At 43.8% G+C, this 16,402-nt stretch overlaps 1 protein-coding gene across 1 annotated transcript in view; it reads left to right on the top strand.

Moving 5' to 3' along the window:
• Positions 1-16,402, top strand: part of TEC (tec protein tyrosine kinase) — a 97,891-nt gene that overhangs the window by 34,598 nt on the left and 46,891 nt on the right. The window contains exon 2 of the mRNA XM_081958907.1: positions 10,310-10,492. Within this exon, the coding sequence (XP_081815033.1) occupies positions 10,355-10,492 (138 nt within the window). The 5' untranslated portion in view covers positions 10,310-10,354. The remainder of the gene's footprint in view (positions 1-10,309; positions 10,493-16,402) is intronic.

Below are 16,402 nucleotides of genomic sequence, written 5' to 3'. Positions count from 1 at the left end.
ACTGAGAGTGGCATAAAGGCACTTCTATATTTGTCTCCATTCTTAAGTGATATTAGTTTCAGATTTTGACCAGTGTTTCCTGAATTAAAAGCATGAATTAAGCTATTTTAATTTGCAATGACTTGGTTCTGTTATGGGCCAGCAGCAGAGCTGGCAGCAGGATATTGAGGAGGTTGGGGAGGAACGTGGGCCAGTCCTGGAGTCTGGGGAAGGCTCTGATGAGGACTCTGTGTCGGACGCAGAGAGGGGCCCAGAGCCGTACGACAGTTACCAGCTGCCTTTAGAGTCAGACATCAGTGAGGCAGTTGAACAGCTGGAGCCTGTTCCCAGTGTGCGCATACACAGAGTTGCCAGACGAAGGGAACAGCTAAAGAACAGGGATGAACTTGGGAGTAAGGCCACAGATGGACGATGAATGGCCCCTCCCAGAGGGAATAAAAGAGGAGCGAAAGGGGAGTGGAGTTTGCAGGAGACAATTCGTTCACTGAATTGGCTCGTGACTCTCTGAGACGCCTTGCAAAGTTTTGCAGATATCGGCCTGGCAGCTCTCCAAGCCAGATAAGGTCCGTGACTGTAAATCCTCCCTTGAAAGACTTTGCTGGATGTGAATGAGAGGAATTCACAGTCAATTAATAAAAGGGTTTTTTGTCGGGACAAGGAGTTTGCTTCAGGCTCTTGGGAGGCCTCAGTCAGAACAGGTTCCCTCAGTGGAATTTTGCTTTGAGGTCACACCCAGTGCTTGAAGACAGTTCTCCTTCATCTGCCCTTTTCCTTGTAGTTCTTTCTGGGGTTTGGGAGTTGTGCAACAGATGGAAATTACAGGCATTCTTCGACTTATAACAGTTTATTTAGTAACTGTTTGACATTACAACAGCACTGAAAAAAGTCACTGACGACCATCACAGCATCCCTATAGTCACGTGACCAAAATTCAGATGCTTGGTGACTCACTCCTGTTTATGACAGTTGCAGTGTCCCTGGGTCATGTGATCAACAAGAGAAATATTGGACTCAATTGTGATCGTAAGTCGAGGACTACCTGTAATCAATTGTCAGAAGTAAATGCAAGTCCATTCTGTTGGCTACCATCCAAAATTTTGTTGTTAGTTGTGAACTCATTTCCGACCCATCGCAACCCCCATGGACAACGTTCCTCCAAGCCTTCCTGTCCCCTCCCATCCTATGAAGTCCATTTAAGCTCACGCCTACTGCTTCAGTGACTCCATCCAGCCACCTCATTCTCTGTCGTCCCCTTCTTCTTTTGCCCTCCATCTTTCCCAGCATTAGGCTCTTCTCCAGTGAGTCCTTCCTTCTCATTAGGTGGCCAAAGTATTTGAGTTTCCTCTTCAGGATCTGGCTTTCTAAAAAGCAGTCAAAGTTGATCTCCTGAATCTAATTGAATAGCAGGTAACTGCAAGAACAGTTTTGACAAGAGAAAGAAAATAGTTTAGTCGCATTTTTTAAAAAAATAAGCTGGGTGTGGTGTTCTTCTCCTGCAGAGGTGATTTTTTAAAAATAACTTCTATATTAGTTCTAGAGAAAAGTTGAATGATATATTGGTAAAATACAGTTTGGTAAAATACAGATCTAATAGTTCACCATAGCCCAAAACCATTTGATTTCAAGTAATCAGATCTGCCTATAATGTGATATAACTTGTGATTGTATATAAATGTTTTTTTTAATCACCAAATTGGATAGAACACAACAATTCTTAGTGTTTGATACATGATTTATTTTCTGTTCACAAGGAACATTATCAGGATTTTCCAACATTTTCCCATTAGCTAGTGTGTAGTGTGTTGGAAGCAAGATTTTGAGAGTCAAGATTAATTTTGCCACTGAATCACGCAATGACAGCTCAAGTTCTTCAACTTCCCAGCATTATGGTTTCCACATGTGGAAAGTTAAGAGTCTTGAGACCATTCTTAAAATCAGATTGGAGATCTATATATAGCTTTAGATTCATAATGTACTTTAGATGAAACAGGTTAATGAAAGTAGTGTGGACTAGTTTTTATCTCAAGTAACTATATAAATCATATTTGTAAACGTGGGTGGCTTGCGTTGAGTAAGCATAATTAAAGTGTTTTGGCTGACACATTTGTTTTCTCCAAAACTGAAATTGTTAGCTTGTATTTGAAAGGGGAGCGTTATAGTTTTATGGGCTGCATTTCATGTTGCCTCTTTGAAATACTAAAATACCATGAGAATTATTGAAGTGTTTCGCGTGCCTCTTCAGTGTCTCTCTCTCTCCACATTCTTTCAGAAGGAAATGCTGGCAGTTCTCATATTGTTAGTTTGAATGAGAAATATAACAATTCAGACTTTTTAAAATCAACTTCTTTGGAACTACATTCCTCTGACATTTCAGCTTTCTGCTTAGGTGTAACCTAATTTTATAGTCACATTAAAACCTAAATGACAACATATTGTATGTGATTTTGATGCCTTGCTATTATATGGTTATACTTTTATTTTCCTGGGCTCCAAGATCACTGCAGATGGGGACTGCAGCCAAGAAATTAAAAGATGTTTGCTCCTGGGGAGGAAAGCTATGGCAAATCTGGAGAGCATACTAAAAAGCAGAGACATCACCCTGCCAAGAAAAGTGCATATAGTCAAGGCTATGGTTTCCTCAGTTGCAATGTATGGCTGTGAAAGTTGGACCATAAGGAAGGCTGAGCGCCAAAGAATGGAGGCCTTTGAACTATGGTGCTGGAGAAGACTCCTGCGAGTCCCTTGGACTGCAAGGTGCTCCAACCGGTCAGTCCTAGAGGAGATCGCCCGGTCGCTCGTACCAACCCCCGCAGCCTAGGTGGCCAGGACCTACAGAGCCAGGGCCTGAGGCTGATGCTCTGCAATGCAAGGTCTGTTGTTAACAAGGCCCCCCTCATTAATGAGTTGATCTCAGAGGGGGAGCCGGACCTTGCAGGGATAACGGAGACCTGGTTGGGCCACGAGGGTGGTTTGCCCCTCGTGGAGATGTGCCCGCCAGGTTACCGTGCATTTCATCAGCCGCGGGCCCTGGGTAAGGGTGGCAGGGTGGCGGTAATTATACGGGAGAGTCTGGAACCGAGGGAGTTCATTGTGCCACAGATCTCCGGGTGTGAGTCCCTTGGTGTGAAATGGGGCCCAGGGAGGCAGTTGGGCTTGCTGATTATATACTTGGCTCCTCGCTATGCATCAGCGGCCCTGCCTGAGCTCCTCGAGCTGATCGCGGAGACGGCAGTTGATACCCCCAAACTTGTGGTTATGGGGGATTTCAACCTGCCGTCGACGGGCGAAGCATCCGAGGTGGCTCGGGAGTTCATGGCTTCCATGACAGCCATGGACCTCTCCCAATTAATTCAGGGCCCCACACACGAAGGTGGGCACACACTGGACCTTGTTTTTGTATCTGGACAGTGGACGAGTGATCTGGGAATAGGGGATCTAGTTATTACACCCCTGTCATGGTCAGACCACTCTTCTCTCCGGCTCGACTTCCCCGGCGCTACCCCCCAGCGCGGGGTGGTGGAACCTGATTGTCCCAGATGGTTCCGCCCAGGCGACTGATGGAACCGGATAGGTTCCAGACGGAGCTTGGGCCACTTCCTGTAGCCCTGACCCGCTCCCGGACGGAGGACCTAGTGGCCGCTTGGAATAAGGCAGCTGCGGGGGCCTTGGACCGGGTAGCGCCTTTGCGGCCTCTCCTGCGGCAACAAACCACCCTGGCTCCTTGGTTTACCGAGGAGCTGAGGGTGATGAAACGCCACAAGAGACGCCTAGAAAGCAGGTGGAGGTCCTCACGCTCCGAATCTGACCGAACACAGGTAAGAGCCTATTTACGGACCTACCTTGTGGCACTGAGAGCGGCCAAACGTAGACACTGTGCCGCTCTTATTGCGTCCGCGGATAACCGCCCTGCCGCGCTGTTTCGGGTGACCTGCTCCCTCTTATCACAGAGGCTGCGGGAAGCCCCTTTGCAGGGTAGAGCAGAGGAGTTTGGGGAATATCTGCAGGACAAAATCGATCAGATCCGGAGTGGATGGGCCCCCTTCAGTGGACCAGGGGAGACGTCGGAAGCAAGTCTTGAGACACCACGCTGGGAGGGGTTTGACTCTGTTGCCCCCGAGGATTTGGACAGGTTACGTGGGCGACTGCGAGCCACCTCATGTTTACTGGACCCGTGTCCCTCCTGGCTTGTACTGGCATCCTGGGAGGTTACACGAGGCTGGCTCCTGGGTCTGGTGAACGCTTCACTTGAGGAGGGGTCCTTGCCGGCCGCCTTGAAAGAGGCGGTGGTGAGGCCCCTGCTCAAGAGGCCTTCCCTGGATCCGGAGGAGCTAGCTAATTACCGTCCTGTCTCCAACCTTCCCTTTTTAGCGAAGGTTGTAGAGAGTGTGGTGGCGCAACAGTTCCCATGTCACCTGGAGGAAGCAGACTATCTAGACCCGCGCCAGTCCGGCTTTCGACCCGGTCACAGCACGGAGACGGCCTTGGTCGCGTTGGTAGATGATCTCTGGAGGGCCAGAGATAGGGGTTGTTCCTCTATCCTGGTCCTATTAGATCTATCAGCGGCTTTCGATACCATCGACCATGGTATCTTATTGCGCCGGCTGGAAGAGGTGGGCATAGGGGGCACCGTTTTGTGGTGGTTCCGCTCCTACCTCTCCGACCGGACGCAGTGTGTGTTGGCAGGGGAGCAGAGGTCGACCCTGTGGCCACTCACCTGTGGGGTGCCGCAGGGTTCAGTCCTCTCACCCCTCCTGTTCAACACATACATGAAGCCGCTGGGTGAGATCATCCGGGGTTTTGGGGTTGGATACCATCTGTACGCTGATGACACGCAGCTGTACATTTCCACCCCAAACCACCCCAACGAGGCCGTCAAAATGATGTCCCGGTGTTTGGAAGCCGTCCGGGTCTGGATGGGGCACAACAGACTTAAACTCAACCCCTCCAAGACTGAGTGGCTGTGGCTACCGGTGCCCCGGTTCAACCAGTGGATGCCATCGCTGGCCATAGGAGGCGAATTACTGCCCCCCGTGGAACGGGCGCGCAATTTGGGCATCCTCCTTGATGCCCGGCTGTCGATGGATGACCATGTGACAGCCGTGGTGAGGGGGGCATTCCACCAGGTTCGCCTGGTGCGCCAATTGCGCCCCCTATTGGATCGGGACGCCCTACGCACAGTCACTCATGCGCTGGTGACGTCTCGCCTGGACTACTGCAATGCTCTCTACATGGGGCTCCCCTTGAGATGCACCCGAAGACTACAGCTAGTTCAGAATGCGGCCGCGCAGGCTATCATGGGAGGAACAAGATACTCCCATATAACACCACTCCTGCGTGAGCTGCACTGGCTACCTGTGGTTTTTCGGGTGCGTTTCAAGGTATTGGTTACTATCTTTAAAGCGCTCCATGGCATGGGACCTAGTTACCTGCGGGATCGCATCTCACCTCACACATCTCTACGATCTATCCGCTCTCACAGGGAGGGACTCCTCCAGGTACCATCCGCCAAGCAGTGCCAGCGGGTGGCGCCTAGGAGTAGAGCCTTCTCTGTGATGGGCCCAACCCTCTGGAATGACCTCCCCTCCGATATTAGAACTATTAACGACCTCCGCTCCTTCCGACAGAAGCTTAAGACCCACCTGTTCCAATTAGCTGGCTTAGCCGATTTATAGCTTCATCTTTCACCTCCTGGCAAACATTTTATCGTGGAATTTTTAAGGGAATTTTAATTTTATTTGTATTTTAATTAAATATGGTACAGTATATTTTCTACCTCCTCCGTCTACGTCTATGTCTATGTTTATGTATATGTATTCTATTTTGATATGTATATGGTTTTTAATAATGACTGTACACCGCCCCGAGTCCTGTTTAGGAAAGGGCGCGGTTTAGAAATAAAAGTTTGTTTGATTGATTGATTGAGATCAACCCTGACTGCTCTTTAGAAGGCCAGATGCTGAAGATGAAACTCAAATACTTTGGCCACCTCATGAGAAGGAAGGACCGACTAGAGAAGAGCCTCATGCTAGGAAAGACTGAGGGCAAAAGAAGAAGGGGACGACAGAGAATGAGGTGGCTGGATGGAGTCACTGAAGCAGAAGGCATGAGCTTCAATGGACTCCAGAGGATGGTAGAGGACAGGAAGGCCTGGAGGAGTGTTGTCCATGGGATTGCGATAGGTCGGACACAACTTCGCAACTAACTAACAACAACAACTTCAGATTTCATGTTGAATGCAATGATGGCCTGTATGGGATCAAAAAACCATGTGGCTTCACTCCTGATTGTGTGGGACACTGTAGAAGCATTTATTCAAAAAGAGTGAGGTCTTCATGTGGGGTTGCCACAAAGAAGAGGGAGTCAAGCTATTCTCCAAAGCACCTGAGGGTAGGACAAGAAGCAATGGGTGGAAACTAATCAAGGAGAGAAGCAACTTAGAACTGAGGAGAAATTTCCTGACAGTGGAAACAATTAATCAGTGGAACAGAAGTTGCCTCCAAAAGTTGTGAATGCCCCAACACTGGAAGACTTTAAGAAGATGTTGGATAGCCATTTATCTGAAACAGTATAGGGTTTCCTGCCTAGGCAGGGGGTTGGATTAGAAGACCTCCAAGGTCCCTTCCAACTCTGCTATTGTATTGTATTATTTCATGTCTCTCATATTCCATAAGAACTTGGTTGTTCTCCCAAACCTGTGACTGAGATGAATGGAGCTCTCATTGGATGTCCTTGTATGTTTTTGTTTAGAGCACGGAGGTCAAACTCGCAGCATCATGTTGCCGTCACATGATGTTTTATGATGTTTTTCCCCTTCTCACGGGCCACCATTGACAACTCTGTGTAGAGTGATTGGTACAGAGAGTCCTCAATCTATGATCACAATTGAGCCCAACATTTCTGCTGCTAAATGAGACATTTATTAAATGTGAGTGTTGCCTCATTTTACGAATTTTCTTGCCACAGCTGTTAAGTTGTGGTCCGCAACACTGCGGTTGTTAAGGTAGAAATACGGTTGTTAAGTGAATCTGACTTCCCCATTGACCTGTCAGACGGTCACACAAAGGGATTACAGGACACACACACACACACACACACACTGGGACACCGCAACTGCCATAAATATGAGTCAATTGCCAAGCATCTGAATATTGATTATGTGGCCATGGAGATGTTGCAACAAGACCTAAGTGTAAAACACAGTCAGAAGTGACATTTGTGAGTGCGGTTGCAACTTCGCATGGTCACGAAACAAACTGTTGTAAATTAAGAACTATCTGTATTGTATTGTACAGTTTATTATTCTGTGAATCACCCAGTTTGGAGATGGATGATACCAAAACCGAATGAAATAATAATTTCTCCCCCTTCCATTTTTTTCAATTGTTCAAGAGGTCCTATTATTATTCTGAAAATTAAGCAGAAGCAACCTTGAGCCAGAAAAGCTGAATATTTAAAACTCCCTCAAACGTGGGTGTTAGTTACAAAACCTCAATGTCTCAACTAGTCAGACTGGCTAAACAAGGACTGGTGAAACTGAGATTCATAGAGATTTGGGAGGGATCATATTCTGAAGCACCAAAAGCCATTGTTTTTATTGGATGATTTGAATAAGAAACGACTTCTAGTCTAGGAAATTTTCAGGACAAACATACACGAAAAACACTATATTGTACAGGTAGTTCTCTTTTTTTTGGTAAAAAGTTTTTTATTTTTCCTTTCAAATTCATTCTTAGATATACATTCTTGCAGTTGCTATTTAACATTTGTCAATTCTTATCATTTTTCCACCTGTATATTTACATTTTGATATTTTCTTATTTCTCCTCCCCCTAATTTAATCATGTGTCGTCTGAGATATTTATTTCATGTTTTGTTCCTTTTTCTTTCTATTTATATCTTTTTTCAAGCCACTCATAAAATCACCCCCATGTCCTGTAGTATGCTGATTCCTCTTTGTCCTTTATTCTCAATGTCAATCTGTTCATTTCTACACAGTCTAATATCTTCTTTATTACCTCACCTTCCGATGGGATTTTGTCTGCTTTCCAATTTTGTGCAAATACAATTCTATCTGCTGTTATTATTTGTACAATCAAATATGAATCTTCTTTACTATATTTCTCTGGTAGAATACCCAATAAAAGTACTTCTGGAGTCTGGCTTAAACTCTATGGGTTGATGTATCATTTTCTCTAACCACGTTTGTACAGGTAGTTCTTGACTTATAAGAGTTCATTTAGTGATCGTTCAGAGTTACAACAGCACTAAATATAGTGTGTTAAGATCATTTTTCACACTTACAACCGTCGTAGCATCCCCATGGTCACGAGATCAAAATTGAAACACTTGGGAACTGACTCACATTTATAAGTGTCCCAGCCAGATTCACTTAAACCAGGCCACTAATTCAACAACTGCAGTGATTCAGTTAGCAACTGTGGCAAGTAAGGTTGTAGAATGTGACAAAATTCACTTAACAAGTGTCTCACTCAGCAACAGAAATTTGGGGCTCAATTGTGGTCATAAATCGAGGACTCTCTGTAGTATTAACAAGCCTAAAGTCTTCCTTTGTGGTAAATTGGACTAACAAAGATGGGTTATAATTTCTTAAAGATTAAAAATCCAGTTCTGGCAATTAACAAAACTGGAATGAATATTGCATCATTCCAGGCACAGACAATAGTCTTAATTTGATGTAATGTTTGTTATTCTTGGCCAAGTCACTGATTATTAAATCTGAAGATAATGGTAATGATTTGCAGGAAAGCAGCAAACATTTTTGACTTCATGTTGTCCGTTATAAGTGTGGCACCACAGTTATTCACCACTCCTCAAATTATATTTCTGAAATGAAGAAAATTTAGGTTTCTCATAATGCATTTTTTGAGGGAAGACCATAAACTCCATCCAGTTCCTAAATTGAGTATATATAATACAATGATAAAAATGACCTTGAAAAAGAGTTCCGTATTTTCCCGAAAATAAGACAGGGCCTTATTTTCTTTTGACACCCCCCCCCCCAATAAGCCTTGGCCTTATTTTTAGGGAAGTCTTATTATTTTTTAAGTCCAGGAGGCGGCGAGCGTGGACACCCCATGGCTGCTGCTGTGTTGCATGTTGCTGGGCCTGCTTTTTTTTTTGTGCTGGCCATTAGCGTGATAGAAGGGGTGTGGTGGCTATGGTTGCGGGAGTGGGCATTAGGTAAGGGTGTGTGGGGTACATGTGGCATGTTCCCTCCTTTCCCCCCCTCCAGCCTTGCCTCCTAATCTTGTGTTGTTTGCGCGGCAAGCAACCAGAGGAAATGGCGGGGATCGGCTGTGCATGCATTTAAATATTTTCAGGGAGGGCTTATTTTCAGGGAAACAAGGTAACTTAATGTCAGAAATGATTTCCATCTGTGGTTGTGTTGTCTGCTTGGAAGCAGGTTTTTGACCTCACCCTTATAGTTAATAGATAGGGGAAAATCCTGAAAAAACTTCCTTGCAATTCCATTTAATCTTGAAGAATATATCAGCATAGATTAAAAACAGTTGGAAGCAGCAGTTAATTTAACTCCAAAGGCACTTGTTTTTTAGGAAACACCTTGAGCCCCCCCCCCCCAGGTTGAGCAAGGGATAGAAATGCCACAGCTGGCAACACAAATAATTTCTGCAACATGCTACTGGTTGCATCTCTTGTTTTGCATTGCCCTCATTCTCACTGTTGCAGGCATGGTTGAGTAGCTTGCAGCTGAAGACTGCAGGTGAAACTATGATCAGCTTCTCGTACTACAAGTAAAGTTCTATCCTTATTGCAGCTTTTTATATTTAAATTGTTTGTTATTATCTATATATTTTGGGCTCAGTTGTGGTTGTCACTCAAGGACCTTACCTGTACTACAGCATGTTTCATTTTAATGATGTTTTCTCTTTGGCTGATAGATATTTTATTGTACTGTGTTGCTTTTGATAATTGTTGTTTGTCATTTGGATTTCCTAGGTTAGGTGGGTGGCCCTATCAAATTTAAAAATGAGTAGACCTCTGTTTTACATTGCCTAATTTGAATTTCATATTCATGTGTAAAGTATATGAAAATTGGTGTGTGTCACACCAGCTGAGTACAGGGCTCCAGTTAGATATGCAAAGTAATTGCAGGTCTTGGTGAAGCAAAATGTGGACCTTTCTGTCTAATATTTAACTTCCGTAGATTGCTGCCTTCCACCCAGAGCAGTGAAAGTGTCCTGATCAGCTGCCGACTGTTTCTCACTGTGCGTTTGTGTTGCTGAAAAAAATAGGATCTTAAGGGTTGCTGCTGCTGTTTCTTTTTCAGAGTTGGATCTTCAATGGCCGGAGAAAGAACGAGGAAGGGGTTGAAATGAATATGAATGCTATCCTAGAAGAGATTCTGATTAAAAGGTCTCAACAAAAGAAAAGGACGTCTCCTTTAAATTACAAAGAGAGGCTTTTTGTGCTCACAAAATCCATGTTAGCCTATTACGAAGGTCGTCCAGAGGTAGGAAACTGGATTTCAATTTTCTATTTTTTGCTATTGCCTTTAACATTTGTTTGTATGGCGTCTCATAAACCTATGAATCACTTTGTATAAAAGGGACTAATAACTATGACTGACATTTCATATATAACTATGACTGACATTTTGTATGTATGTATGTATGTATGTATGTATGTATGTATGTATGTATGTATGTATGTATATTTGTGTTACAACCCCTGGTATGCCCAAATATGGGAGGGAGCTCACTCCTCCCTCTTTCTGTCCTTCGGCTCATCACAGAAAACCATCCAGGCAGAAACCCATATTTTTATTTTTAATGTTGCCTTTTTATATTTGTGTTGTATTTGTGCTGATAAATAAATAAAGGGAGACTAGTATGGATCCATTTCAAGCTATTTAGCTCTCATCAGCTAGCCATACCCTTACTGGGATTTGAACCTGGGATGTTACATATTAGGCAGATTTTGTTAACCACTACACCACAGGCTCTCCTCCTTCAGCTAAGCCAGGGAAATAGGTATGTATTTGTGTTACAACCCCTGGTATGCCCAAATATGGGAGGGAGCTCACTCCTCCCTCTTTCTGTCCTTTTTGGCCCGAAAATGGCCTGAAAAACAGCCCAGAAAATGGCCTGGTTTTTGGCCAATTTTCAGGCAGTTTTCTGGCACTGTGGCGCCCACAAAGACCAGCTGGCCAGCATGCATGTACACACCAGAAACCAGAAGAGTACCTGGCGATGGCACACATGCCCACCGAGAGGGCTCTGCATGCCACCTCTGGCAGGCGTGCCATAGGTTCGCCATCATGGGCTTATAATATACAGTAGTGGCTAAAATTGTGGAAACCTTTTGGGGAAAGTGTATTTTTGAGGTTTGATGGCTAATAACACCACTTTTTTTTTTGCAATGGTACCATAAAATTATATATCAATGGAAAGGTAATTTAATCAAGAATGTAACGCAACAATTATCTGTATTCTATGAAAAGTTGTAGCCAAATATAGCCAGCAATAAAACCCATTTAATGGAAGTAATCATTCAATCTTGGTTTCACATTATAACTGCTGCAAAACTAAAAGACTTGGTTCACTCCATGGGAAGACGATGTAAGGCCGTATTTCATGCTAAAGGTTACCCAACTAAGTATTAACTGACAAGGTGGTAATTTTTGTACATCTCATTTTTTCTACGTGTTTCACTTTGCTTCTTTATAACTGCTGTTCTAATATCAAATCGTATAAGTTATTGCAATACATTCTTGATTAAATTATCTTTCCATTGATATGTAATTTTATGGTACTACTCCCCCCAAAAAAGTGGTGTTATTAGCCATCAAACATTAAAAATACTGTACCCTTTTCCCAAAAGGTTTCCACAACTTTGGCCCCTACTGTAATATACACAGTGGTGGGATTTAACCGGTGTAACAACTGCTTCGCTGAGCACGCGCTTTACACACCAGTGCACCAAATATTTGCTCCGCAGGTACACACTGCATTTGAAAACAACTCTAAACTTACCTTCTACTGCAGCCCCAGTGAGTAAAACAGTTGAGGCACAGCAATCCACTCTGCTGCACCTATCAACTGGGCTTCAAAGAAAATATAGGACAGACTAGCGCAGGGGTGGATGGGCGGGGCCAATTGATCGCTGGAACTACCAGTTCACCCAGTCAGTCTGGGTGACTAAACTGACTAAATCCCACCCCTGAATATACATTATTGACTGCTTGTATGAACCATGTCACTTACAGATTCTTAGAAGCTAATTCTTTTTCTCCCCAAGCCTTAACAGCTTCTTACTCTGTTGTAGGAGAGTTGTTGTTCAAAACCCTGACTTGATGGAAACATAAGAATGTGTAGACTCAAAAGTAGTGTCACCCTTCTTTCTCAGAAAGGCCATATCACCAGAGGACCACCATAGCCTAGACCACAGTGGAAATCTAGATATCCCTTAGATGACAGTAGGGACATAGAGAGAATTCTAACTTTTTGTCCCACACAAGCACAGGATAGGAACACGCCGAAGTTAGATTTAAATTCAATCCAAGAATGGGAGAGGTGGAAACCACTCCAAAATGCCTACTCCAAAATCCCAAATACAGCCTGCCTGAACAGTGCTTTTGGTTGGTTGCAGAAGTATCCATCTACTACTTTGTGTCTTATTTAATATGGCTGTGTGACATCTCATCGGCATCCTTCAGTCTCAAAAGACTATGGTATCGTGCTCTGGAAAGAGGTCAAAGCTGGAGTGTCCTCTCCAGCACGAGGTCTGTGTAGATTAATATGGAGGATAGACTGTGACCCAAGCAGCAAATTCCCCCCCCCTCTCCACATCGTTGAAATAGTCCAATGGAATGGCAGAGCTGATACAACTGGTTCCAGCTGCGTCACAGGAGGATTTTGCCTCCAGGTTGACTCCTGAAGCCTTTTCCAGTAGTGGATACAGCCACAAGGCAGTGGAGGTTTGTAATCAGAGTTTCCCTTCTCCTAGAAGATGGTTCTGCTGCTTTATCTGCCGTTGGGGCGTAGAGCCCTCTTCCACCTTCAAAACTATTGACCGTCTTCTCCTGTAACCCTGGAAAGGGACCTTTACGAGGTGCTACCAGCCAGGCTTTTTAAAGGAGGTGTTTCTCCTGCATCACTCACCCTTTGTCCTGGCTTGTGACAGGCAGGGGGCCTGGCTTCCCAAATGTTGATGGGTATTTGAAAATGATAGACCTATGTAAGTTCAATGCCTCTTTTCAGTTCATTAAAACCTGAAAACTAAAGGAAAAGACTTTAGTTTAGACAATTTCCTTTGTGGGCCACTCAACTCACTCTCTTTGTTTATAGAAGAAAAACATTTTTGCGAAATCAGGGTTGGATCTCTTTTGTAGTATGTACAGCGTGTGTAGAAAGTCCTTTTTTATTCAGTTGGATCTGTCTCAGAGGTGATATTCAGCCGGTTTGGATCGATTCACCTAAACCAGTAGTGGAAATCACGGGTTGGCCTGTCCAGTGGTGTGTTCTGGATCCTGGTCCAAATGGTACGGTGCAACAGGGCCCAGCGTACAGCACGTGCATGCGTCCTATCCCCCAGGGATGCCCCCGTGACGCTCCAGCTGCTCAGTGGAGCATCGCACAGGCACCGTATGCGCCATGCATGTGCACGGAAGTGCTGAAGAGTTCAAATACAGGTAAGAACAACAGGCAGCTAGGTGGGCCATCCAGAGCACCGTACTGGAACAGTATCCGGTGCTCCAGGCAGGCATCAGTGCGCCCGTACCAGGGCATACTGCCTGCAACCCACCACGGGCCCATCCAACCCGCTCTATGCCATGCCATTTAGGCATGTTTTCAAACCAAAGCGCATGCGCAAAAGGCCAAGCACATGTGCGCGCCCTCACATTTGTGAACTGGTAGGGAAGTGAATACCAACCCTGGTCTGTCTATCATTTTAAAAGAAATGTTGATCGGCAGGCAATTGTTAATTTGCTTTATTGTGGTTTTTTTCCTCTTCCTCCTTATACCTTTATAATTAAAAATAACACTCTGGGTGTTTGGGTAGAAGTGTTGGAGGATAAGAAAATAGCCACTTGGTCCAGTGCCTTATTAGAACTTAGAAACGAGAGCTTATTGGAGGAAAAACTCATTTGGTTAAATGTTAGGGAGAAGCCCTTGGCGTGCACTGGGAGAAGCCCTATGTGTGTACTGAGAAATTGCTGGAATTCATCTTGCATCATTGCATTCCAGGATTGTGCTGAAGTGAAGTTGGGGACAAATTAAATGGGTGACTAAAAAAAATATTGTCAGGATGCCCTGGCAGTTAGCATCCCAAGAAGTAACATGACTGGAATCTGGAGGTCAGCGGGCCATCTGGTTTGAATCAGGCCAATAGTCAAATTCAAAACTCAAAAGATAACACAGTGGGGAGTTGTTGAACATAAATTTAATCTGACAGCATTTTCATTTACAGACATGTTGCCCAAGTTCATTCTACAGGCACGTAAAGCTATTGAAGTTTTAACATATCAGAAGAAGCAAATCAGTGTATAAGAAAAATATAAAACAATCAAAATCTCTCTGAATCATTGATATTGATGTGTTCAGGTATTGATAGTGTCTGTTTTTACCCAGGCTTCCCAAGAGCATGAAGCAAACTCCTGGTCCCGGCAAAAACCCCTTTTATTAATTTGCTATGAATTCTTCTCATTCAATAAAGTCTTTCGAGGGAGGATTTACAGTCACAGTCCTTATCTGGCTTGGAGAGCTGCCAGGCCGATAGCTGCAAAACTTGGCAAGGAGTCTCAGAGAGTCATGAACCAATTAAGCGAACTAATTGTCTCCTGCAAACTCCACTCCCCTTTCGCTCCTCTTTTATTCCCTCTTCCATCGACAAGCTCGGCATCTTAGCCACCATTATATTATATAGCAATATAAATTATTATAATTTGTAATATTATAGATTAGATTTAGTTGTATTTCCTCTTGGTTCTCTGATTTCATGACTTTGCTGTCTTTACCAGCTCTGAGTTTCTTGTAATATTGTTCATCTCAAGTGCTGTATATATAAGTGGAGGTAGTCTTCAACTGATGTCCATTCATTTAATGATGGTTCAAAGTTACGACAGCTGTGGAAAAAGTGATGTGAGACTTATCCTTGAAGTTATAACCATTGCATCACCTCCATGGTAAACATAAAATTAGGTCCAGTCACATGACAACTCACTTAATGACCGCATCGCTAGGTGACTGAAATCCTAACCCCCAGCTGTGGTCATCATTCAAGAGCCAGCTGTATGTGTTTTTCAATATAATGGTCTTGAATTCATTTGGAGCTTATCAAGAAAGTTGGTTTCGCAGATCCCATGCGACATTCAGTGGCAGGAGCATACACAGACAGTCCGCAACCTACAACCACAAATGAACCAGACATTTCTCTTGGTAAGTGAAACATTTGTTAAGTGAGTTTTGCCCCATTTTATGATTTTTCCTGTCAGAGTTATTAAGTGAATCACTGCTCACTGGTAAGTGAGTAACACGGTTGTTAAATTAATGTGGTTTCCCCATTAACGTTGCTTGTCAGAAGGTTGCAAATGTGATCACACGACCTCTGGATGCTGCAACTGTCATAAATATGAGTCACTTGCCAAGCATCTGAATTTTCATCATGATACCACAGTGCCATAATTCCAAAAACTGGTCATAACTCACTTTTTTCAGTAATGTCTCTAAATGAACTGTTGTAAGTCAAGAACTACCTCTATTAGACATTAAGGGTAGGATGTAGGGTACAGTGTAGCTCAGTTACACATTCAATAAATCAAATCTCTGTCTGTGTGAACAGAAAGTGCCACGTATAAAAAAACGATGTCTTTTTAATAATTTTTTTAATTAACTCCAAAGTTAAAATAAGATATTTGAAATATATTTTTCAGCATTCAATCAGGGAGGGCATTTTATGTTGAATGTTAAATTGAATGATAATTCATTTTTTCTATACACATTTTCCATTATTGCTTTTGTTCTGACCTAGGCTTTTCCAAAAAGCATGAGGCAGAGTCCTTGTCCCGACAAAACCCCTTTTATTAAACGAATGTGAATTCCTCTCATTCACATTCAGCAAGGCCTGGCAAACAGTCTTTCAAAGGAATGTTTATGACTACAGAACTTATCTGTCTTGGAAAGCAGCCATGTAAATATTTTCCAAACGAGGTGCTGTGCAAGGAAAGACTGGGCACAGAGTCTCTGAGATTCATGCACAGATCTTTACACTCCTGAAACAAATCTAACAACAAACAAACAAATTGTTTCCCGCAAAAGCCCACTCCCCTTTCGTTCCTTTTTTATTTCCCACCTTCCACCTGTGACTTTACTCTCAGGTTTACCCTGATATCTGAGTTCTTTTCTTCTGACAGCTCTGCACA

The sequence above is a fragment of the Natrix helvetica genome, assembly GCF_964273705.1.
Source record: "Natrix helvetica genome assembly, chromosome: 7".
NCBI classification, from domain to species: domain Eukaryota; kingdom Metazoa; phylum Chordata; class Lepidosauria; order Squamata; family Natricidae; genus Natrix; species Natrix helvetica.
Note: the sequence above shows the minus strand (reverse complement) of the source record. Positions and strands in the feature narration are given on the sequence as shown.